This window comes from Taudactylus pleione, unplaced genomic scaffold (genome assembly GCF_031769625.1).
Source record: "Taudactylus pleione unplaced genomic scaffold, aTauple2 ptg000518l, whole genome shotgun sequence".
NCBI classification, from domain to species: domain Eukaryota; kingdom Metazoa; phylum Chordata; class Amphibia; order Anura; family Myobatrachidae; genus Taudactylus; species Taudactylus pleione.
Window position 1 is genome coordinate 8,779,809 of NW_028284920.1, and position 18,926 is coordinate 8,798,734.

Here is an 18,926-nt window from a genome sequence, read left to right on the forward strand (position 1 = left end):
GAAGGCTCATTCCACTAGGTCTGTGGGTCCTTCGTGGGCAGCTCGACGTGGTGCCTCTGCAGTCCAGATCTGCAAGGCTGCTACGTGGTCCTCTGTCCATACCTTCGTGAGGTATTACAGGTTTGACACCTTCGCCTCTCAGGATGCTTCCTTCGGGCGGCGGATTCTCCTTTCTGCACAGGAGCGTCCCCACCTTTAAAGGATACTGCTGTGGATACCCTATGGACCCTGAAGTAGAAAATATGAGATATGGTAAGAACTTACCCTTGTTATCTCTATTTCTACGAAGTCCATAGGGTTCCACAGGACTCCCGCCCTGTCGCACCTGTGCTGCAGGTGGGCTTTGCTCTGGTCACCTGTTTTTCCGTCTCCCTCTGGTGAGAATGTGATTCTTGTGTGTGTCCAGATCTTTTTTCTCTCTCTTCCTTCTCCTCCTCCGGCCTATGGCTTGGTAACTAACTGAGGTGCCTTGGCTCGGGGGCGGGGTATAGGAGGGGGACCCTAGTGCATCCTGGGAGGCTGAAAGCTTAACTCTATGGTGCCCGATGACTGACGTCACACCTATACCCCAAGGTATCCTGTGGAACCCTATGGACTTCGTAGAAATAGAGATAACAAGGGTAAGTTCTTACCATATCTCATATTTTTCCTATAATTTAGGATGTAAAGTAATGTTAAGCATTTATATGTTTTTTCTTGCGACATTATTGTATGTTTTTCTGTTAAGGCCCAATGCGGTGACTCCCTAACCCCACACCCGCCTTTGGCCTACATGCCTATTGGGTGGTTTCACCACTGTTTTTGCAATTCATTTTTCCCCTATGTTTCACTTTATGTTTCTTTTCAGATGTAACTGTTTTTATTTGTTTTTTTTATTTTCTTTTGACCTTTTTGAGGACTGATGTATGTTTTGTATTTTCACAAATTACATGACTTCCCCAAGCACAATTAAAATACACTCGATTAATGCCCGGAGCCTCAATATACCTGAGAAAAGATCTACTCTACTTAGATCCTTATGGGCTGATAGGGTAGATGTTGCACTAATACAGGAGACTCACTTTAAGATTTCAGCCCGCAGCCCATCCCTAACCAATTATCGCTATCCACTTGCATATTACTGCAACACCCCAGACAGTAAATCCAAGGGAGTAGCGATCTTATTTTAAAAAAATCTTCAAATTTCCATAACTTCGGTCCACAAACCAGTCTCGGGTAGGATACTTCTAATAAATTGTAAAATATATCACCAACCCTATACCTTTATTGTAGTCTATGCCCCTAATCAAGACCAACCTTCCTTTTTTCAATCTCACCTTTCAAAGCTTGAATCTCTATGCTCTGGGATTGTAGTGCTGGGGGGGACCTAAATTGGACTCTTGACCCAACCCTTGACATCTCGACTAAAGCCCCCAGATACTCCAAGCGGAAATATAATAGAGTCAGGAAGTTGTTTCACGACCTTCAGCTGGCTGATACATGGAGGATCTCTCACCCATCAGGTCGAGATTATTCGTTTTATTCCCACCCTCACAAAACATATACACGATTGGATTATTTGTTTATAAGTCACAAACACCTCCCACTTCTCTTAGATGTAGCGATTGGCTCAATTACTTGGTCGGACCACGCCACATATCAATAACTCTGTCGGCTCGAAATCAATCTCCTAGTCAGTGGACCTGGCGCCTGAATGAATCTTTATTGCAGGATATTACTTGTAGAGACGAAATCAATAAAACCCTGATTGATTATTTTTCCATTAACGATACTGATGATGTCTCTAAAATTACTTTATGGGAAGCACATAAGTGTGTTTTGCGAGGCAAGATCATTCAGCTAGGCTCCCTTACGAAAAAACAAAAAATGCAACACATAACGAACCTATTGCAGCTGATTCATTCTTTAGAGTCCTCACATAAATCCACACTGTCTGGGCCAAAGTATGTTGCGCTGACAGAGACCAGAAATCAGTTGAAGAAGCTGCTTTCTGATAATGCCCAGCTTTCTCTCCGTAGATGCAAGCGTAGATATTATCAATGGGGAAACAAGCCGGGACGTTTGTCTCAGAGGGCGAATTCATTTATTAGCTGCATGAAAGATGAAACCGGTTCTCTTCATTTTAAGACCCCCGAAATAGCATCTTGTTTTAAAAAATATTATACAACTTTATATAATTTGAATAAAGCCCCTAAAGCAGCAAACCCTACCTCCTGCTTATTAAATGCTAAAGAATATCTGGAAAATGTTATATACCCCACTCTTTTGCTTTCTGATCGCGAATCACTTGAAAAGCCCTTTACTCTTCAAGAACTGGAACATGCCATCTCATCAATGCCATCGGACAAGAGCCCTGGTCCAGATGGTTACACCATAGTTTATTATAAAAAATTCTAAGATATTTTGGCCCCCAGACTTCTACAGGCTTTCAATTGTATTTTAGTGGATACTCATTTTTCCCCCCAGTCCTTGGAGGCTCACATAACTGTGATTCCTAAGCAGGGTAAGGACCTCTCGGTGTGCTCCAGTTACAGACCTATTTCCCTTTTAAACATGGATCTAAAATTATTTGCAAAAATAATGGCAAATAGACCTGAATGGCTTACTCCCCTCATTAATACATAACGACCAGGTGGGATTTGTCCCTGGCCGAGAGGCAAAGGATAACACCACCAAAGTTCTAAACCTAATTTATTTCGCTTCCAGAGGTCAGGTTCCCACTATTATGCTTTCCACCGACGCCGAGAAGGCATTTGGTAGGGTTAACTGGCATTTTATGAGGTCTGTGCTGGAGCATATCGGGCTTGGTTCTCTAGCATTGCATAGGATTATGGCTTTATACAGTATGCCCACTGCTAGGGTTCGTATCAACGGCTCTCTTTCCAACCCCTTTTCAATAAGCAATGGGACGAGACAGGGCTGCCCATTGTCCCCACTGATTTTTGTTCTTTGCATAGAAGCGCTAGCCAGATCAATCAGGGCTAATGAACATATATCCAGCCTCTGGATGGGTGAAGTAGAGTTCAAACTAGCTATGTTTGCAGATGACATTCTGGCGTTGGTCTCATATCCTGGGGCCTCCCTTCCTCATTTGATGCAGGAGTTGGACTTATATAGTACACTTTCCGATTTTAAAATTAACATGTCCAAATCATGCGCCCTTAATATATCAACTTCTCCCTCACAAATGGTGAGGTTGAAACGCTCTTTTCCCTTTCAGTGGCAGAACTCACATATCACTTATTTGAGTATCAAATTGCCTCGAGACTTATCTTTATTGGTCTCGTTAAATTATACTCCGCTTCTTAAAGTATTACGAGCAGACTTTAGCAGATGGCACTTTAAACAACTCTTGTGGCTAGGTAGGATAGGAGTCGTCAAGATGAACACTCTCCCTAAGTTACTGTATGTTCTTCAGACATTGCCGATAGGTGTTCCCGACTCCTGGTTCAGCTCCATACAGCTTCTGATTCAACAATTTATCTGGTCCTGTAAGAGACCCAGGATTAAACAATTAATAATGACGTGACCCACTCGCAGAGGAGGGTTTCAGCTTCCTGATATTAAAAATTACTATTATGCGATACACTTAAACAGGGTGTTGGATTGGACCAGGAGCCGGGAGGTTAAGCAGTGGGTGGAGTTGGAGGGGGTATACGTTCAGCAATATCCTGAAATTTTCCCATGGCTTCCGGTTTTGCCGAGGCTTACTCATTCTCACCCTACAGTCACCCCGACCCTTACGGTTTGGGGGGCTTACGCTGCATACTTGACATTTCTTCAGTATTCAGTCCCCTAACTTCATTTTTAGCCAATGCTGAATTTTCTCCTGGTATGACTCTGTCACACTTTTTGGGCTGGGCGGTTGAGGGGCTCTTTAGGGTCGGTCAGCTGGTGAATTCCAGTGGTGTGAAACAGGTCTCTGATATTAAGACTAAATGGGATATCCCACAAAAAGACTTCTGGAAGTTCCTACAGATCAGACATTATCTCCAATCGGGTTCTAGACTCCCATTGGCATCTAGGGAGTTGACACAATTTGAGAAGATATGTGTGGCTCCTTCAAATCCTAGGCATACGATATCCACTATATATAAATTATTACAACATCAAAGCTCCCGGACCCCACTCTCTTTTGCCGTAGCTTGGGAAAGAGACCTTAATTTAAATCTAACAGAAAAAGACTGGGAAAGCATATTTCTTAAAGCTCATAGTAGCTCTGTATGTGTTCAAACAAGAGAGACCCAATATAAGGTTCTAATGCGCTGGTACAGACATCCTCTGTTACTACATACAATATACCCTTCAATATCAGCTAAAGGTTGGAGATGCCTCGACTCAGTAGGATCTCTACTACACATATGGTGGTCCAGCCCTCTCATAGAACCATTTTGGAATGATGTCATTGCAACCTCCAATGACATCCTTGCAATATCTGCCCCTATAAATCCAGCCATTTGGCTGTTAAATCATTCTCCCACTCCGCTGTCACAATATAAAAAAATCACTTTTACGCCACTTAAGTAACGCTGCTCGGGCGTCGATACCCATTCTTTGGAGATCATCTGTTCCCCCTACTCGCAAAACATGGTTTTCCAGAATAGACTACTATATGTCAATGGAGGACCTTCTTTTATCTTCAATAGACAAACGGTCTGTTTTTCTGTCAACCTGGTACCCCTGGTTTGACTACAAATCGACGAGCACATACACCAATTATATTTCCACATGTGTTGATGCAAACTGATTCAGTATGAATAAAATGTACGTATTTCTTTTTTTCTTTCTACGATGATGTCCTCTAAGGGCAATTACCCCTTTTTATTTTATTTCTCCGCTCCCCCTCTTTTAGCTCCCCTTGTTTTTCAGTTTAGAAATTTGATGTGAATTCTAATTTGAATATCTCTTTCTTTGCATATTGTTATGTATAGTACTGTTACATTTTCTCGCTGCGTCAAGACTTGATATAATGTTTTGTTAACAGAATATTTTTTCATCGAGATTGAATGGAAAATGTTTTACTTTGTTTTCTTAATAAAAAAAAGAGAATTTAAAAAAAAAAAGCTGAATGATGCTGCAAGTCTTCATCAGGTAGTGTGTGCGCGTTCTCTGTCCCTACCTACCCCTCTCTCTCTGTTCATTTCTCTCTTCCCTCCATCTCACTCTTTCTCTATATCTCCCTCATGACTTCTGTCTCTCTCCCTCTCTCTATCCCCCTCCCTTTCTCTTTCTCTCTAAGATGGACACTATAATTTTCGGAACCACAGAATCTTAGCATCATACCCCTGAGGAAATTATATGTATAAATCCCAATACAGTTATGTGCTGGAGGACTGTGAGCTATTGATGGGCACTGAGTCACACCTGACGGTGCGCAGTTCTATCATTATATTTAGCTATAACATCTCTGCAGTGTGGGACTCTAATATTTACTTCCATTACCTGAACTATGGGCCTGATGCAGACCCGCTTGCGAGCGCTGAGCGCTCGCAAGCGGGTCGATGGTGGCCCAGTGCACATGCGCACGACGGAGCTGGCTCCGTCGTGCGCATGCGCGAGACCCGGATAGCGACAGGAAAACCGTCGCTCCGGGTCTCGTACCAAAGGGGGCGTGCTGTCGATGTTGAGTGACAGCACGCCCCCTTTGGTGGGTGGGGCGGGGGCATGGCTGCCCAGACGGAGGCGTTCCCATGGGAATGCCCACCGTCTGGGGCCGGCCCCACTGACATCTCTGTGAGAGCCGAAAGCACTCTAGGGCTTGCGGCAATGAGACCCTACCACAAGGGTCTTGTCGCAAGCCCAATGTCGCGATGGTCTTGTCCATCGCGACCATCTTCCTGGCCGCTCGCTATAGCTGTGGGTGGTCACCCACAGCTATACGAGTGGCCAGGAGGCCGCTCTAAAAAACAAGAAGGCCGGCCCTGATTCAGAGCGAGCGCTCTGTCAGAGCGTCCGGCTCTGAATCAGGCCCTATATTCACACTCCTCCTGCCTACTTTATGCTTTCTCTCTCTACCCTTCCCTCTCTTTCTCTCTCTCTCTTTCTCACCCCTCCCTCCATCCTTGTCTCTCACCCCCTCTTCCCCTTACTCTCTCTATTTCTATTTCTCTCCCTCTATTTTGCTCTCCCTCTCTGTCTCACTCCTACACTCTCCCCTTCTCTCCCCTCTCTCTCTGTCTCCCTTCTTGTCCCTCTCTCCCACCCCCTCCCTTTTTCTCTCTCTCTCTAATGCTCCACTCAAAATCCTGCGTTTGCCCCGAGCAGTATACTAGATCATCAGAGCCATAACTAGACATTTTTGTGCCCTGTGCCAGAAAGAGCATTGGCGCCCCCCTCATTTTTCAAAGGGACATAATGCACCCAAAAAAAGGCCAATTTTTTACTGAATTTCTCAATACAAACTTTCAGCTTAGGGGTGCCGTGAAAACAATAGTGATAGTCTAGGGCGCCATGATTCAAAAATCTCTGGGAACGACTGGCTTAGAGTGCTGTCGGGAGCCGGCCAGAGAGGGTATAGAGTGGGCGGGAATGTTTGTGGCAATGTGGGGGCCCCTTATGTGTGGGGGTCCATGGACCAGAGCCGTAACTAGACTTTTTGGCGCCCTGTGCCAGAAAGAGCATTGGATCCCTTCTCATTTTTCAAAGGGACATAATGCACCCAAAAAAGGGTCATGGCTTCATGTGGAAGGGCCAGGGAAGAGATACGAGAGGCCAGGAGATGCTGGGGATGAAATAAGAGGAAGCTACAAGCAAGAATGATAATAAACAGAAATTTGACAGGCCCAAACAGCGCCTCCTGCCCTGTGGTGCCCTGTGCAATGGCACCAGCCGCACTACCCTAGCTACGGCCCTGTAGATCATGTCCGCTATGCTGGCGGGAGTCGGTTCCCAACAGTGTCACGGACATGAAGTAGTATGCCGCGATCTTGCCGGTCAGTGGAGAGTCCGAGGACAAGGTAAGGGCCATAGTAGTCGCTGCATTCGGCCATGGCAATTTTATTGATAGAGCCCCCACAAATTAGTTGCCCCGGGACCCCCACAAGCCTTAATCCAGCCCTGCTATAAATATATAGGCAACCTTTTCAAGAGTGGGTTTACTTGATATCATACAAAATTCGATCAGTCTATGCATAATCTATACAATGGAATACTTCAAGACAAGGATATTTAACATAATGTCAAAGCTCCGAGGCCATATAACGACTACACATAAAGCTTTTTTTTTTCGCAGGACATATAATCCTGTTTCCAATAACTCAGCGGGCCACACACATGGCAGGGAGAGAGCAGCACTGGTGTAGCAGATATCTCTGCAGGGTAGTATTGATCAGAGATGCTCAGCGGCTGGGTCTCTATACTGACATTTAGTTTAATGTTTCCCTGCAGCAGTAAAAGCAATACCAGCACACAGATTGCTGCAGGGCAGATTTGAATTGGAAGACTGTCTAGTAGCAGTAAAACTGCAGGAGCTCAGCATATAAAGGGTTGTACGTGCCCTGTGTGATGGGGCTTGGACTTTAAAGCCTAATAGTTCACTTCAACTGGTCCATTATAGGGATCTAGCTAGTACTGCTTTCAAGACTAAATTCCAGTGACTACTATCTTTAGAACGAAAGCAGTTGGCTCTGATACATAAAATATTTTAATATCTGTACTTTTGCAATGATTAATCACTTTGTTTCTGAATTTGTGTTTGCATCATTCTTAATTCTGTTTTTCCGTAGTGTCTAATTAATATGTGTTTTGGATTTACATCACTTATTAGAATAAACGGGCATACAGTTGTGACAATATAACCAGCATTTGCCCACAATGTTATTTCTCCTGTAATAAAAACAATAATCACATCATGCCAACTGGAGAGAATAAGGACACCACATGTCACTATTGAGACAGGTGGTGCTGGATTGACTGTGGAAAACAGTTTGCATTTGGAAAGGCAGGCAAGTTTTGCCATGTCCACAGATGCCACCTAGTGGTAGTCAGGGAGGGTCATCTCCTGCAAGACTTGCCACAAGAGTTTCGCTGGGTGACAAGCTATGTTTATGGACTGCATTATGGGAAGTAGCATATGCGCTTTTGCAGCTCCCACATGACTAGGCGAGTATATATATCACTGGATACAGTAAATGCAGCTGATAGTTATTATTTAATTGTTTGCAGGTGCACCGTGCATCACAAACTGGTAACAGACAATTGCACTTTGCAGTGAACTAGACAAAATTCAAAGCTAAACTGAACACAAAGGGGTAAATGTAATAGGCTGCGGCTTTGAGACAACGGCGAGTCCCGTGCGAGACTGTCCGATGTTTTAAAGTAACATTAATACGGAAAATCAACCAAGCATGTGTGGCATATATCAAAGCTGCTTGCAAGTGAACCAAATCAATATAGTAGAGATTTTTTTGCAGAAGGACCAATGAAAAATATAAATTACGGTGTATGTAGTGTATATTGTTATCCTGCAGTGTTAGATTTCGGGGAGCTGTCCTGGACTTACCAGAATACATAAAAGACATTGGTGTCTATTTACTAAGCAGTGTTAGGAGACAGAGTGAAAAGTGATAACAAAGTGATAAAGTGCCAGCCAATCAGCTCCCAACTGTCATCTCACAGGCTGTGTTTGAAAAATGACAGTTGGGAGCTGATTGGCTGGAATCTTATCACTTCTTTAACACTTTTCACTCTGTCTCCTAACAGTGCTTAGTAAATAGACCCCATTATATTGGATGGAATTAGTAAAATTCAATATAATGAAATGCAGCACTCACATTAAATAGGTGATATTTGTCCATCAGACAGATCAGTTTGAGAAGTACGAAAGTATAATGATCAGAATCCAATTTTCGTCCAAACATTACACATTTTTATTCTAAGATTATATGAAAAATGAATAGTGTATAAGAATCATGCTATGGTCCATCATATCATCTAGAAATGAATGTACTCAAGGAACAAATACCACCTACTGAGCATTGCACTATATATTAGTGAATACCATGTATCCACCCAATGTGCACTATGTTGTCTTTAATCTTTCCTGGCATCATTTAGGTTGATATTGAAAAAAACATCTTAAGTAAACATACTCTGGAATCATGCTACATTATACCACACGTTCTAGATATTGATCTGTTTAAGTCAAAATGATCACGTGTTTAAGGAGAGTGCTGCATTGTATTTTATTGAATATCTCTTATTGGAATGTGCATGAAGTCCCGGGGGCTGATTAGCCGCCAGTTCATATCCCGACAGGGCAGGTGAGTACCCTATGCCTACCCCTCTACCCCCCCTCACTAACCCAAAGCTTCCCTAAGTGGTGCCTAACCCTAACCTTCCCCCAGGGGTGCCTAACCCTAACCTCCCCCAGGGGTGCCTAACCCTAACCTTCCCCCAGGGGTGCCTGACCCCTCCAAAACCTTAAGTCCCTTGCCGTGATTCGGCTGTCGTATTGAGACTACATCCCCTCTTATTGCACCCAATGTGCACTATTTTGCCTTTATTTCTTCCAGTATCACTTGTGTTAACCATCAGATCACCATCAGCGTTAGATGATGAATATACAGCAAGATTATAAATAATAGCATACAGTACCACCTAGAGTAGTTGAGTACAGTTTAACCTCTTTATTAATTCGGGATGTAGACAGGATACCAGCGGCCGCTATCCCGGCTGCCGAAATCCCGACACTAAAAGCCTGACAAGGGACTAAAGATAGGCATCGAGATCCCGACAAATTGTGAGCCTGATTCAGAGTTGCACGCTAGGTCGCTGCCAAACTCTAGCGGCTGTGCATGCATCATGGTGGTTACCTCCAAAGCCGCAGAACGCTGTCACAATCATTAACTGAGGCTTCAGCTTTGGTCCATTGATGCTGGTCACTTCTTGTTTGCTCTCTTCCCAGTCAATGATTTGGTTATCAGACATTTCTAGCTCTGGCATGTTATGGCATGACCGGGCAAACAGCTAGTATGGTAGAAGCTGGTGTGACTTCAATTTAATTTTTTTTTATCTTGCCTATTTCTTTTTATAGCTGTAGTCCTGTGACCCTTGTATCTTTTATCTCAACAATATTTGGTATTAAAAATACTTTAGCCCCGGTCTGTGGAGAGTTAATTCTCTCCCGTCACTTAACCATTTCACTAAAACAGGGGAAGACAGGTTAGTGTTCTGTATCCAGGATCTGTAACACGGTGACAAGGACAAAGTGGAACATGCTGGGAGAATGGTTATTAGGAAGATTTCAGCTTGACTGCCTGAGCTGAACCTGTTGCCCAGATGAATGGCAATCCAGGACTGCTAGGACTGTCAGCACGTTTATCATCCTATGGCATCATATTTCTAAGTGTTCTGCAAATATAACTAATTTCCCGGAGGTGACAAGACAATTTATGTCATTCTCTAGCTTCGGGAGCTTTGTAATCAAGGCCAGTTTCTGGATAGAAATTGTTCATTTTCCGCAGATGATAATTACTAGGAGGATGTTTTGATCTGCTTTACTAGTGATTAAAGAATTTCAGTTTTATCTCAGCTGTCAGTGCAAGACCTACTTGTCATAGACTTGTGCAGCGAGCGTGCTGGCTCTGACATTAATTCTGTGCTTTATTATAACATCATATTTATATAAAAAACTTTATTTAAAAATATATAATTTAAGGATCACGAAAGAAACCCCATTTAGAGATTAAAGCATACAATAATTAAAATATAATAATGCTTAGCAATAACATGAGACACTTTTATAGTGTTTTTTTCCTAAAAAAAATAACGATTTCAGGAAAAATTGTACCTGCTCTGAAGGTGCTGAAAAAAAAAATTGTACCCAAAAAAATAAAAAATCTGGCACCCAATTGTATACCAAAAATCTCGCATACGGGAAAAACCCTGCGGCACCAGATTTTCTGAAAATTTGCTCCTAATTGGATATGCCCCTAATTGTAAAATAATAATTTTTACATGTACAAAAATATTTTCCTGCACTACAATTTTACTTAGTTTCTACAGATCCTCATACACCTTTCCACGTGTAGTGATACCCATGCTACGTACTTTTCCCTCAATTTTACTACTTTTTTCTCAATTTTGCATCATAGGGGGGAAGTCAGTTAGCCCCGATTATTTTTGGTGGACGAAAAACTGGACTTTTCCACATTTGTTTAGCTTCAGGAAATTCAATTAGAGCCAGTTTTTTGCACCCGAAAAATGATCAGTTTTCAGGCGAATACACATAGAATGTGTGATACATTCACAGACCTATGTGTTTTCAGAGCCTGCTGACTTCCCAGAAAAAAAAATCCCGATAAGTGCTGCAGATGGTTTCACTTCGGGGCTAATTGGATAGCCCTGGGGGATCAATTAGCGCACGGTAAATTACCTCGGCTAATTGAATTCCCCCCTAAGTATGCATGCATACAGGGCCTGATACTGAGTTGGATGCCTGACTGCGAGTTTATGCAAATGGTGCTACAAACTCCTTTCAAAGTGGCTGAATGTGCAAGGACTGCGACGGTCACTGTCAGCGTCTGTAGATGTAGTAATACCAATTGGTGCATCTTTAAACGCCACAATCAGTTGCACCTTTGAAACTTGCATCAGCCCTATGGCAGCTGACCATGGCCTCCGGTGCCTGTGGCTGAGCATCTGTATAGGCAGCTGTTTTCATTGCCATGCCCACGATGCTCCCATAACACGCCCACTGAATGGACTATCTTTGCATGCATTTCTAGTCACCCCCAGGATGCACATCACTTTTCCACAACATTTCTGATACCTCAATATCAGCAGCACCTTTGTGTGCACATTTTGTGTAACACAGGTGCAGTAGAGACTTTTAGGAACTTCAACGCAGTTGCACAAAGTCTCCTGACTATGTGAACTTTATTGGAGACACTAATGTGTGGCATGTATTGGGACACCGATGTGTGGCATAATTATGTATTGGGGCACTAATGTGTGGTATAAATATGTATTGGGACACCTATGTGTGGCATAATTATGTATGGGGCACTAATGTGTGGCATAATTATGTATTGGGACATTGATGTGTGGCATAATTACGTATTGGGACACTGATGTGTGGCATAAGTATGTATTGGGACACTGATGTATGGTATAAGTATGTATTGAGACACTTATGTGTGGCATAAGTATGTATTGGGGCATTGATGTGTGGCATAATTATGTATTGGGATATAATGTGTGGCATAATTATGTATTAGGACACTGATTGTGGCATAATTATGTATTGGGGCATTGATGTGTGGTATAATTATAAATTGTAGGCACAGCTGTGTGGCATATTATATTTAGGGCACTTATGTGTGGCATATTACTGCCCACAGTGTAAGCACAAATGTTGTTTCCAAGGCTTGGTCGAAAGCATGCGGGTGAGGTTGTATGTAGATGGCGGGAGAGAGTATATTGGTGATAGCAGGGCAGTAGGATGAATCTAGGGCACCCAGAAACCTTGCACCGGCCCTGGGTACTTAGGTTTAGTGTTTTGACACGGCTAAGCCGCAAAGTACGTGGGGCATTAAATGGGAATATTTGGCATGATTTGAGGATAGGTGGATGTGGACATATCTCTATAGTGGTGTTACATATTTTACTTGCAAAGCTCAACAATCAGTCATTTATTGACCCAAATGTAATAGCCTGTGATTTCAGGGTTATACAGTAGTTGCTAGATTTAAAGCTACAGATATTTTTAAAACAAAACCAGGTTGGTTTTGCAATAAAACTAATCGCTGCTTTAATCTAGTGCCTATATTGCTGAAACTGCTCCGGTGCCCACAAATCACAGGTTTTTATATTAGGACCTTTATCTTTTTTTCCTTCCCACTATCCCTTTATCTTTTTCTGAAAGCACTACTGTCAGTCTTGTTGATATGTGAATATTCTCTCACACTAACATAGTTTGGCATCATGGCAGGGTTCGTGTAACCTCCATCCATAGAGGACCGAAAATCTGAGAGCATGCATAGAGAGAGCATGCATACAGGAGAGAGCTTGCATAGAGGAGAGCATACATAGAGAGAGCATGCATAGAGAGAGCATGCATAGAGAGCATGCATAGAGAGAGATTGCATAGAGAGAGCATGCATAGAGAGAGCATACATAGAGAGAGCATGCATAGAGAGAGCATGCATACAGTAGAGAGCATGCATAGAGAGCATGCATATATAGAGTATGCATAGATCAGAGTTGTATGCTAATAACATCACTGCTGAATCTTTGGGCGCAGTAGCGATGCTAAAAATATGCTAATGCCGCAGGAGGTGTCCGAAGAAGAAAGACTCCTTCTGTCGGCATCGCTGATCCAAGTGCTGCGTCCGAAGACGCAGTCATCGCCCATCTGAGTAAGTCTAAGCTCACTCAGAATTGTCGACAAAACTTCTCTGCTGACCAGGAAACCTGCGTCGGAAGACGCAGACCCTGATCTCGGCACTGCCACAAAACGCCACTCTTTTGGGGAACAGTCCCCATCGCCTCCACCCTCAAACGTCTGCAATCTGTCAATCCAGTTGCGGCGTCAGGTGGCATCACAGCACCTGCGGCACCAGCGAATGAGCAGTCCACCCACCATCAGACTCGTACACAAACCATCGGGTTTGCATACAAGTCTGAGTCAGTCCCACTGTCAGGACATCATATTATTTGTAGTGTTTGCAGTTTGGGCATTGTACAATAAAGCAATGATCAAGTAACTGTCGCTTTAAATGGTTATAGGGATAGCACATATTTTTGGCAAATCCATTGTTAGCAGAGATTACATTTAATTGTATTATTAGATGGGTTGTCTGTTAATACTGGTCCAAGATTTATTGCAGTACAATTTAATCAAAGTTTGCAGTAAATCACTGTACAACTCAGATTTATGATGTGGCTGGCTGTAGGGTCAGGAATAATACTCATTATGTCTGCATCAAGTCTTTGTGCCTATGGGAGCATGAGAAAGAAGTAAATCAGCTCTCCATTGAGATCTATCTTTGGTCTGTGACTATTTCAAATTGTACATGGACATATTTCCATGCTTCCAATTTTCATTACAATATGTCAAAATATACAATTAATTACAGCAAGTTATTACTAAGCTATTGTTTTGTTAAACCAACAATTAAGTTCTAAAGTACATTTGAGATTGGTGAAACAAAATTAACCATGAGCTTAATGAATTTTAGTTATAAGGAAAAGCTTCGTTATTTGCCCTAAAGATCTAAATAAGAAGCTTTTATTATCATGGGCATCGCCCATAATTTATGGGCATCCCTTATTATAATAAGAAAGCAGGCTACAGCAACAGTATCTACAGTAAGAACAGTAAAAATGTAGTGCAGTGCGAGATGTTTTTATACTTATAGAACTTGTAGTTTGTTCCACAGAGAGGTTAGGGCACAGAGGCTGAACTGATTTTATAATGGTCAGCATTACTGGCCTCACAGAACTGAGGTCATGGTTTGATTCCCTCCACAGCCTTATCGGTGTGGAGTTTGTTTATTCTCTCTGTGCTTGCGTGGGTTTCCTCCGGGTACTTCGGTTTCATCCCACACTCCAAAAAGATACTGGTAGGTTAATTGGCTCCTGACACTTGGACAGGGACTGATGCAAATGAACAAATAATTTTCTACAGCGCTGCAGAATATGTGTGCACTACATAAATAATAGGTAATAGGTTTAGGGTCAGACTACGGGAAGGGAGGTTAGGGTTAGGCTGTGGGAGGGGAAGTTAGAGTTAAGCTGGCCACACACTAGACCAACTTACATCCAACCAGCCAAATAGTTGATTGGTTGGAATGGAAATCTGGTAAGGGATAAAAACAAATGACAATCAGCAATTGCTCCCAAACGCCGGAAAATGGACAAAAACAGTTGTTTGAACAAATTGTTTAGATCAAACATTTAACAAACTTGTCTGAACGACCATTTTCATCTGTTTTCTGGCATTTAGGAGTAAATTGCTGATCATCATTTACTCCCATACGTTACCAGATTTTCATTCCAACCATTCAACTAGTTGGATGGTTGGATGAAAGTTGGTCTAGTGTGTGGCCATCCTTAGGCTATGGCAGGAGAGATTAGGGTTAGGCTGCCTTTGGGGAGGTTAGGGTTAGGTTACATAAAGGGGGATTAGGATTAGGCCAAGGGAGGGGATGTTAGGCTGCAGTTGGGGAGGTTAGGGTTAGGCTACATAGGAGGGGAGGGTTAGGCTGCAGTTGGGGAGGTTAGGGTTAGGCTACATAGGAGGGGAGGGTTAGGCTGCAGTTGGGGAGTTTAGGGTTAGGCTACATAGTAGGGGAGAGTTAGGCTGCAGTTGGGGAGGTTAGGGTTAGGCTATATGAGAGGAGATTAGGATTAGGCTATGGGAGGGGAGATTAAGTTTAGGCTACGCAAGGGGAGGTTAGAGTTAGGCTGCGGGAAGGGAGGTTAGGGTATGAGAGGGGAGATTAGGGTTAGGCTACAGGAGGAGAGGTTAGTGTTAGGCACTAGGAGGAGGGTTAGGCATACTTACCACTGCAAGTGCTGCTGGATCCATCAGAAATCATCATCAGATGACCATCGGACCTCAAAAACATCTCTGGAGCCACCATACCAGGTAAATCACCGTTATACTACCATGTTGGCATTCTCATTATGAATGTCAACAAAATATATGACACCCAGTTCACTTTTAGGAAAAGTGTACCGCAGACATGTCATTGGTGGGAAGACAGAATTGCAAGCTAGTCAGAGGTGAGTGTGTACAGAGATGAACTCAGTGTAGGGCTGGTGAGAATGTTCATTGATAGTGATGACAGCTACTTTACCAAATGAATGAATAGGGAATGTGCGACCAACTATGAATACAGGTTGAGAACCACATTTATGGACATTTACAGTATTTAGGACTCTGGGCATGCTGTAGAGTCGCCAACAGGCCGGCCACATCTGCGACCGGCCTGCAAGAATATGGGCTCTGTGATTGTCTAGTGAAATGTGCTGAAGCTGCAACAAAGCAAATGTCTCATTGATGTCCCATAGAGTGGTGCCTAGAGTGGTGTAATGGAGGATGAGGACTAGGGGTCTGGAGGTTGGTTTTGTGGTGTATGTGTGTATGTACTGAATACTATTTGGGATTTAATGACCACAATGCAGCTCGCCCCGTGAGTATATGTGGATATACGCCACACTTACGGTAGTTCCAAACTGGTGCTTTTTTTCCCGCAGACCCATAGGGCTGTGTACAAAAAAAAATTGAGTCTGGAGTGAGATCGGGCATGAGGAGGCCGAGTTCAGCTGCCCCCTCCTAGTGACTGAATAGGAATGGTGGGTAAGCAAGGGTAAGGACATAAGGAGGAAGAGTCGTGGTGGGGAGGAGACGTACAGTGCTGGTTCAAAAATGTGTACTAAGGGAAAGGTGCCATAGGGGTGGCTGTAGAAGAAGATGATGCAGAAAACGGTAACAGTGAATGAGTTGAAACTATGGTGCAGTGGACATAATAGCATTAAGCACAAACCCTGACTCAAAGGATTTATGCTGTTATAATCTTGTGTTCTGTATTTTTATTCTCTTACCTTTTTTCACCAGCTGAGTCTCACTGTGTCTTCTGTGCTCTCTCTGTTGTAGTTGCCTTTTCTGGCCTGGGGTTCACCTCCTTCTACCTAGCAGGAAAGCTGCATTGTTTCACAGAGCTGGGGCAAGGGAGAAGCTGGCGTCTCTGTGCAGCAATCCTGCCCCTGTATTGTGCCATGATGATCGCCCTGTCGCGCATGTGTGATTACAAACATCACTGGCAAGGTAAGAGCTCATCAGTGCTAGGTGATGGAGGAGGAGAAATTATATTGGCCACACTAGGGCCGATCATGACTTTGACCTATTCATGTAGACTGCAGCATACCAAAAACACATAGGTAGATGAAAGTCAGCTGCATGGATTTACAAGTGTACCTAATATTCAAATCCCTACAGATGTCGTGATCATTTTGGAGCCACATGTGCTGTTATCTGGGGACAATGCTGTAAGATTTGACTGATGAGGCCTCACTCCACATCTGGTCCTCTTATTGGGCTCTATTCATGATGTTAATTATCGGGGTTCGGACCCTGATAATTAAGACTCTAACTTGCCGCGGAATCTGGCGCAGTTCAGCATTGCTATGGCGCGGTGACAGCTGATCTGAAAATCAGCTGTCCCGCGAGCGGCTTCACTGCTCCTTTCCTCCCTACAGGTCACGCATGTGCACAAGAGCCCCGAAGTCCGGTGGAAGGAGCCAGACAGGGGTGGAGGGATCCAACAGGATCCCTCTTCGCAACCTGGGACTCCTTCCCATAGGAAAGGAGCGGGTTGCGAGCCCAGAGCGGGAGCATTCACCATCTGAGAATGGCGAATGCTCCTGCACTCAAGCTCCGATAATATAATATTTTCGTAGCTTGATAAATTCTGTCCCCATACTAGTGTATGAGGACAGCGGGCAACTCCACCAGAGGAAGTTAAGTATCTCCTGCTTTACCTTCTTGATGAATGGCCCAAAAACTTAATTTTTACAATTGCAGGTGAAAATGTTCATTTTCACTTGCTTTTGTAAACTTTATGTGATGATGAATAGGCCCCTTAGCCTGTAAACTCCTCACACAGGTCTTTATGCAAAAGCTGCCAAGAAAATTTACAACCTTCTCCTAGAGCAGCTGGTGGAAGTATCCAAGAAAATCACAACCTACTCCTAGAGCAGCTGGTGGAAGTATCCAAGAAAATCACAACCTTCTCCTAGAGCAGCTGGTGGAAGTATCCAAGAAAATCACAACCTACTCCTAGAGCAGCTGGTGGAAGTATCCAATAAAATCACAACCTTCTCCTAGAGCAGCTGGTGGAAGTATCCAAGAAAATCACAACCTTCTCCTAGAGCAGCTGGTGGAAGTATCCAAGAAAATCACAACCTTCTCCTAGAGCAGCTGGTGGAAGTATCCAAGAAAATCACAACCTACTCCTAGAGCAGCTGGTGGAAGTATCCAAGAAAATCACAACCTTCTCCTAGAGCAGCTGGTGGAAGTATCCAAGAAAATCACAACCTACTCCTAGAGCAGCTGGTGGAAGTATCCAAGAAAATCACAACCTTCTCCTAGAGCAGCTGGTGGAAGTATCCAAGAAAATCACAACCTTCTCCTAGAGCAGCTGGTGGAAGTATCACTGGGGATCAGTGAATTATTTGTGTATACACACAGTATTTACTCAGGTTTAAGTCAGATTGCTCTGGGTCTTCTAGTTTAAGCACCTGATCATAATAATGTTGTAAGTTTTATTTGAATATGTGATGTTTCGTATATAAGTTCATGGCTTAATGTTGTGCATTGATCTCAGGAGTGTAATGTATTCCTCTGGAGTCTGTAGGCCAGGCCTAGATATGTGGAAAGGCCACCTGTAGCTGCTGAACTGCAGGGGCTGATAGTTTATCATTCAGTACAGATGGTGGGGATGGGGAGGAGGGCAATTTATATAATTTGAATAAAACAGTTTTATTGATATGATGCAGCAGCGACGTGTTGGAGTTTGAGGTGATAAAGCTTTAGTGGGAATGTACATGGAGATGTGGCACAACAACAGCAGCCCAAGTGAGATCACATTGTAAATTTTGCCCAGCTGTAGGCCTGCCATTTTAAGGTCCCTCAAACCCACAGATCAAATTTATTATACCCTTTTACAAACATTATGCCTGCAAACAGTGCCACAGCCCTTATAACTGCAGCCAGTCGATGTGACAGATATTATGCCTGCAGCCATGGTCACAGATAACATTAACAGCAATTGTTGTTCCCACATTGCATTAGCATCAGGTTTAGATTTAGCATTAGGCACAGTAGTAATGAAGCCTAAAAGTCAGCAAAAGCTGAGAGCTGATTGTTTACTTTCTTGTTCACAGTGGCGTAACTATAAATTTTGCTCCCCCCCCCCAGA

At 43.3% G+C, this 18,926-nt stretch overlaps 1 protein-coding gene across 1 annotated transcript in view; it reads left to right on the forward strand.

Moving 5' to 3' along the window:
* PLPP4 (phospholipid phosphatase 4) overlaps positions 1-18,926 on the forward strand; it is a 173,383-nt gene that overhangs the window by 150,957 nt on the left and 3,500 nt on the right. The window contains exon 6 of the mRNA XM_088450417.1: positions 16,604-16,774. Coding sequence (XP_088306543.1) covers positions 16,604-16,774 — 171 coding nt within the window. The remainder of the gene's footprint in view (positions 1-16,603; positions 16,775-18,926) is intronic.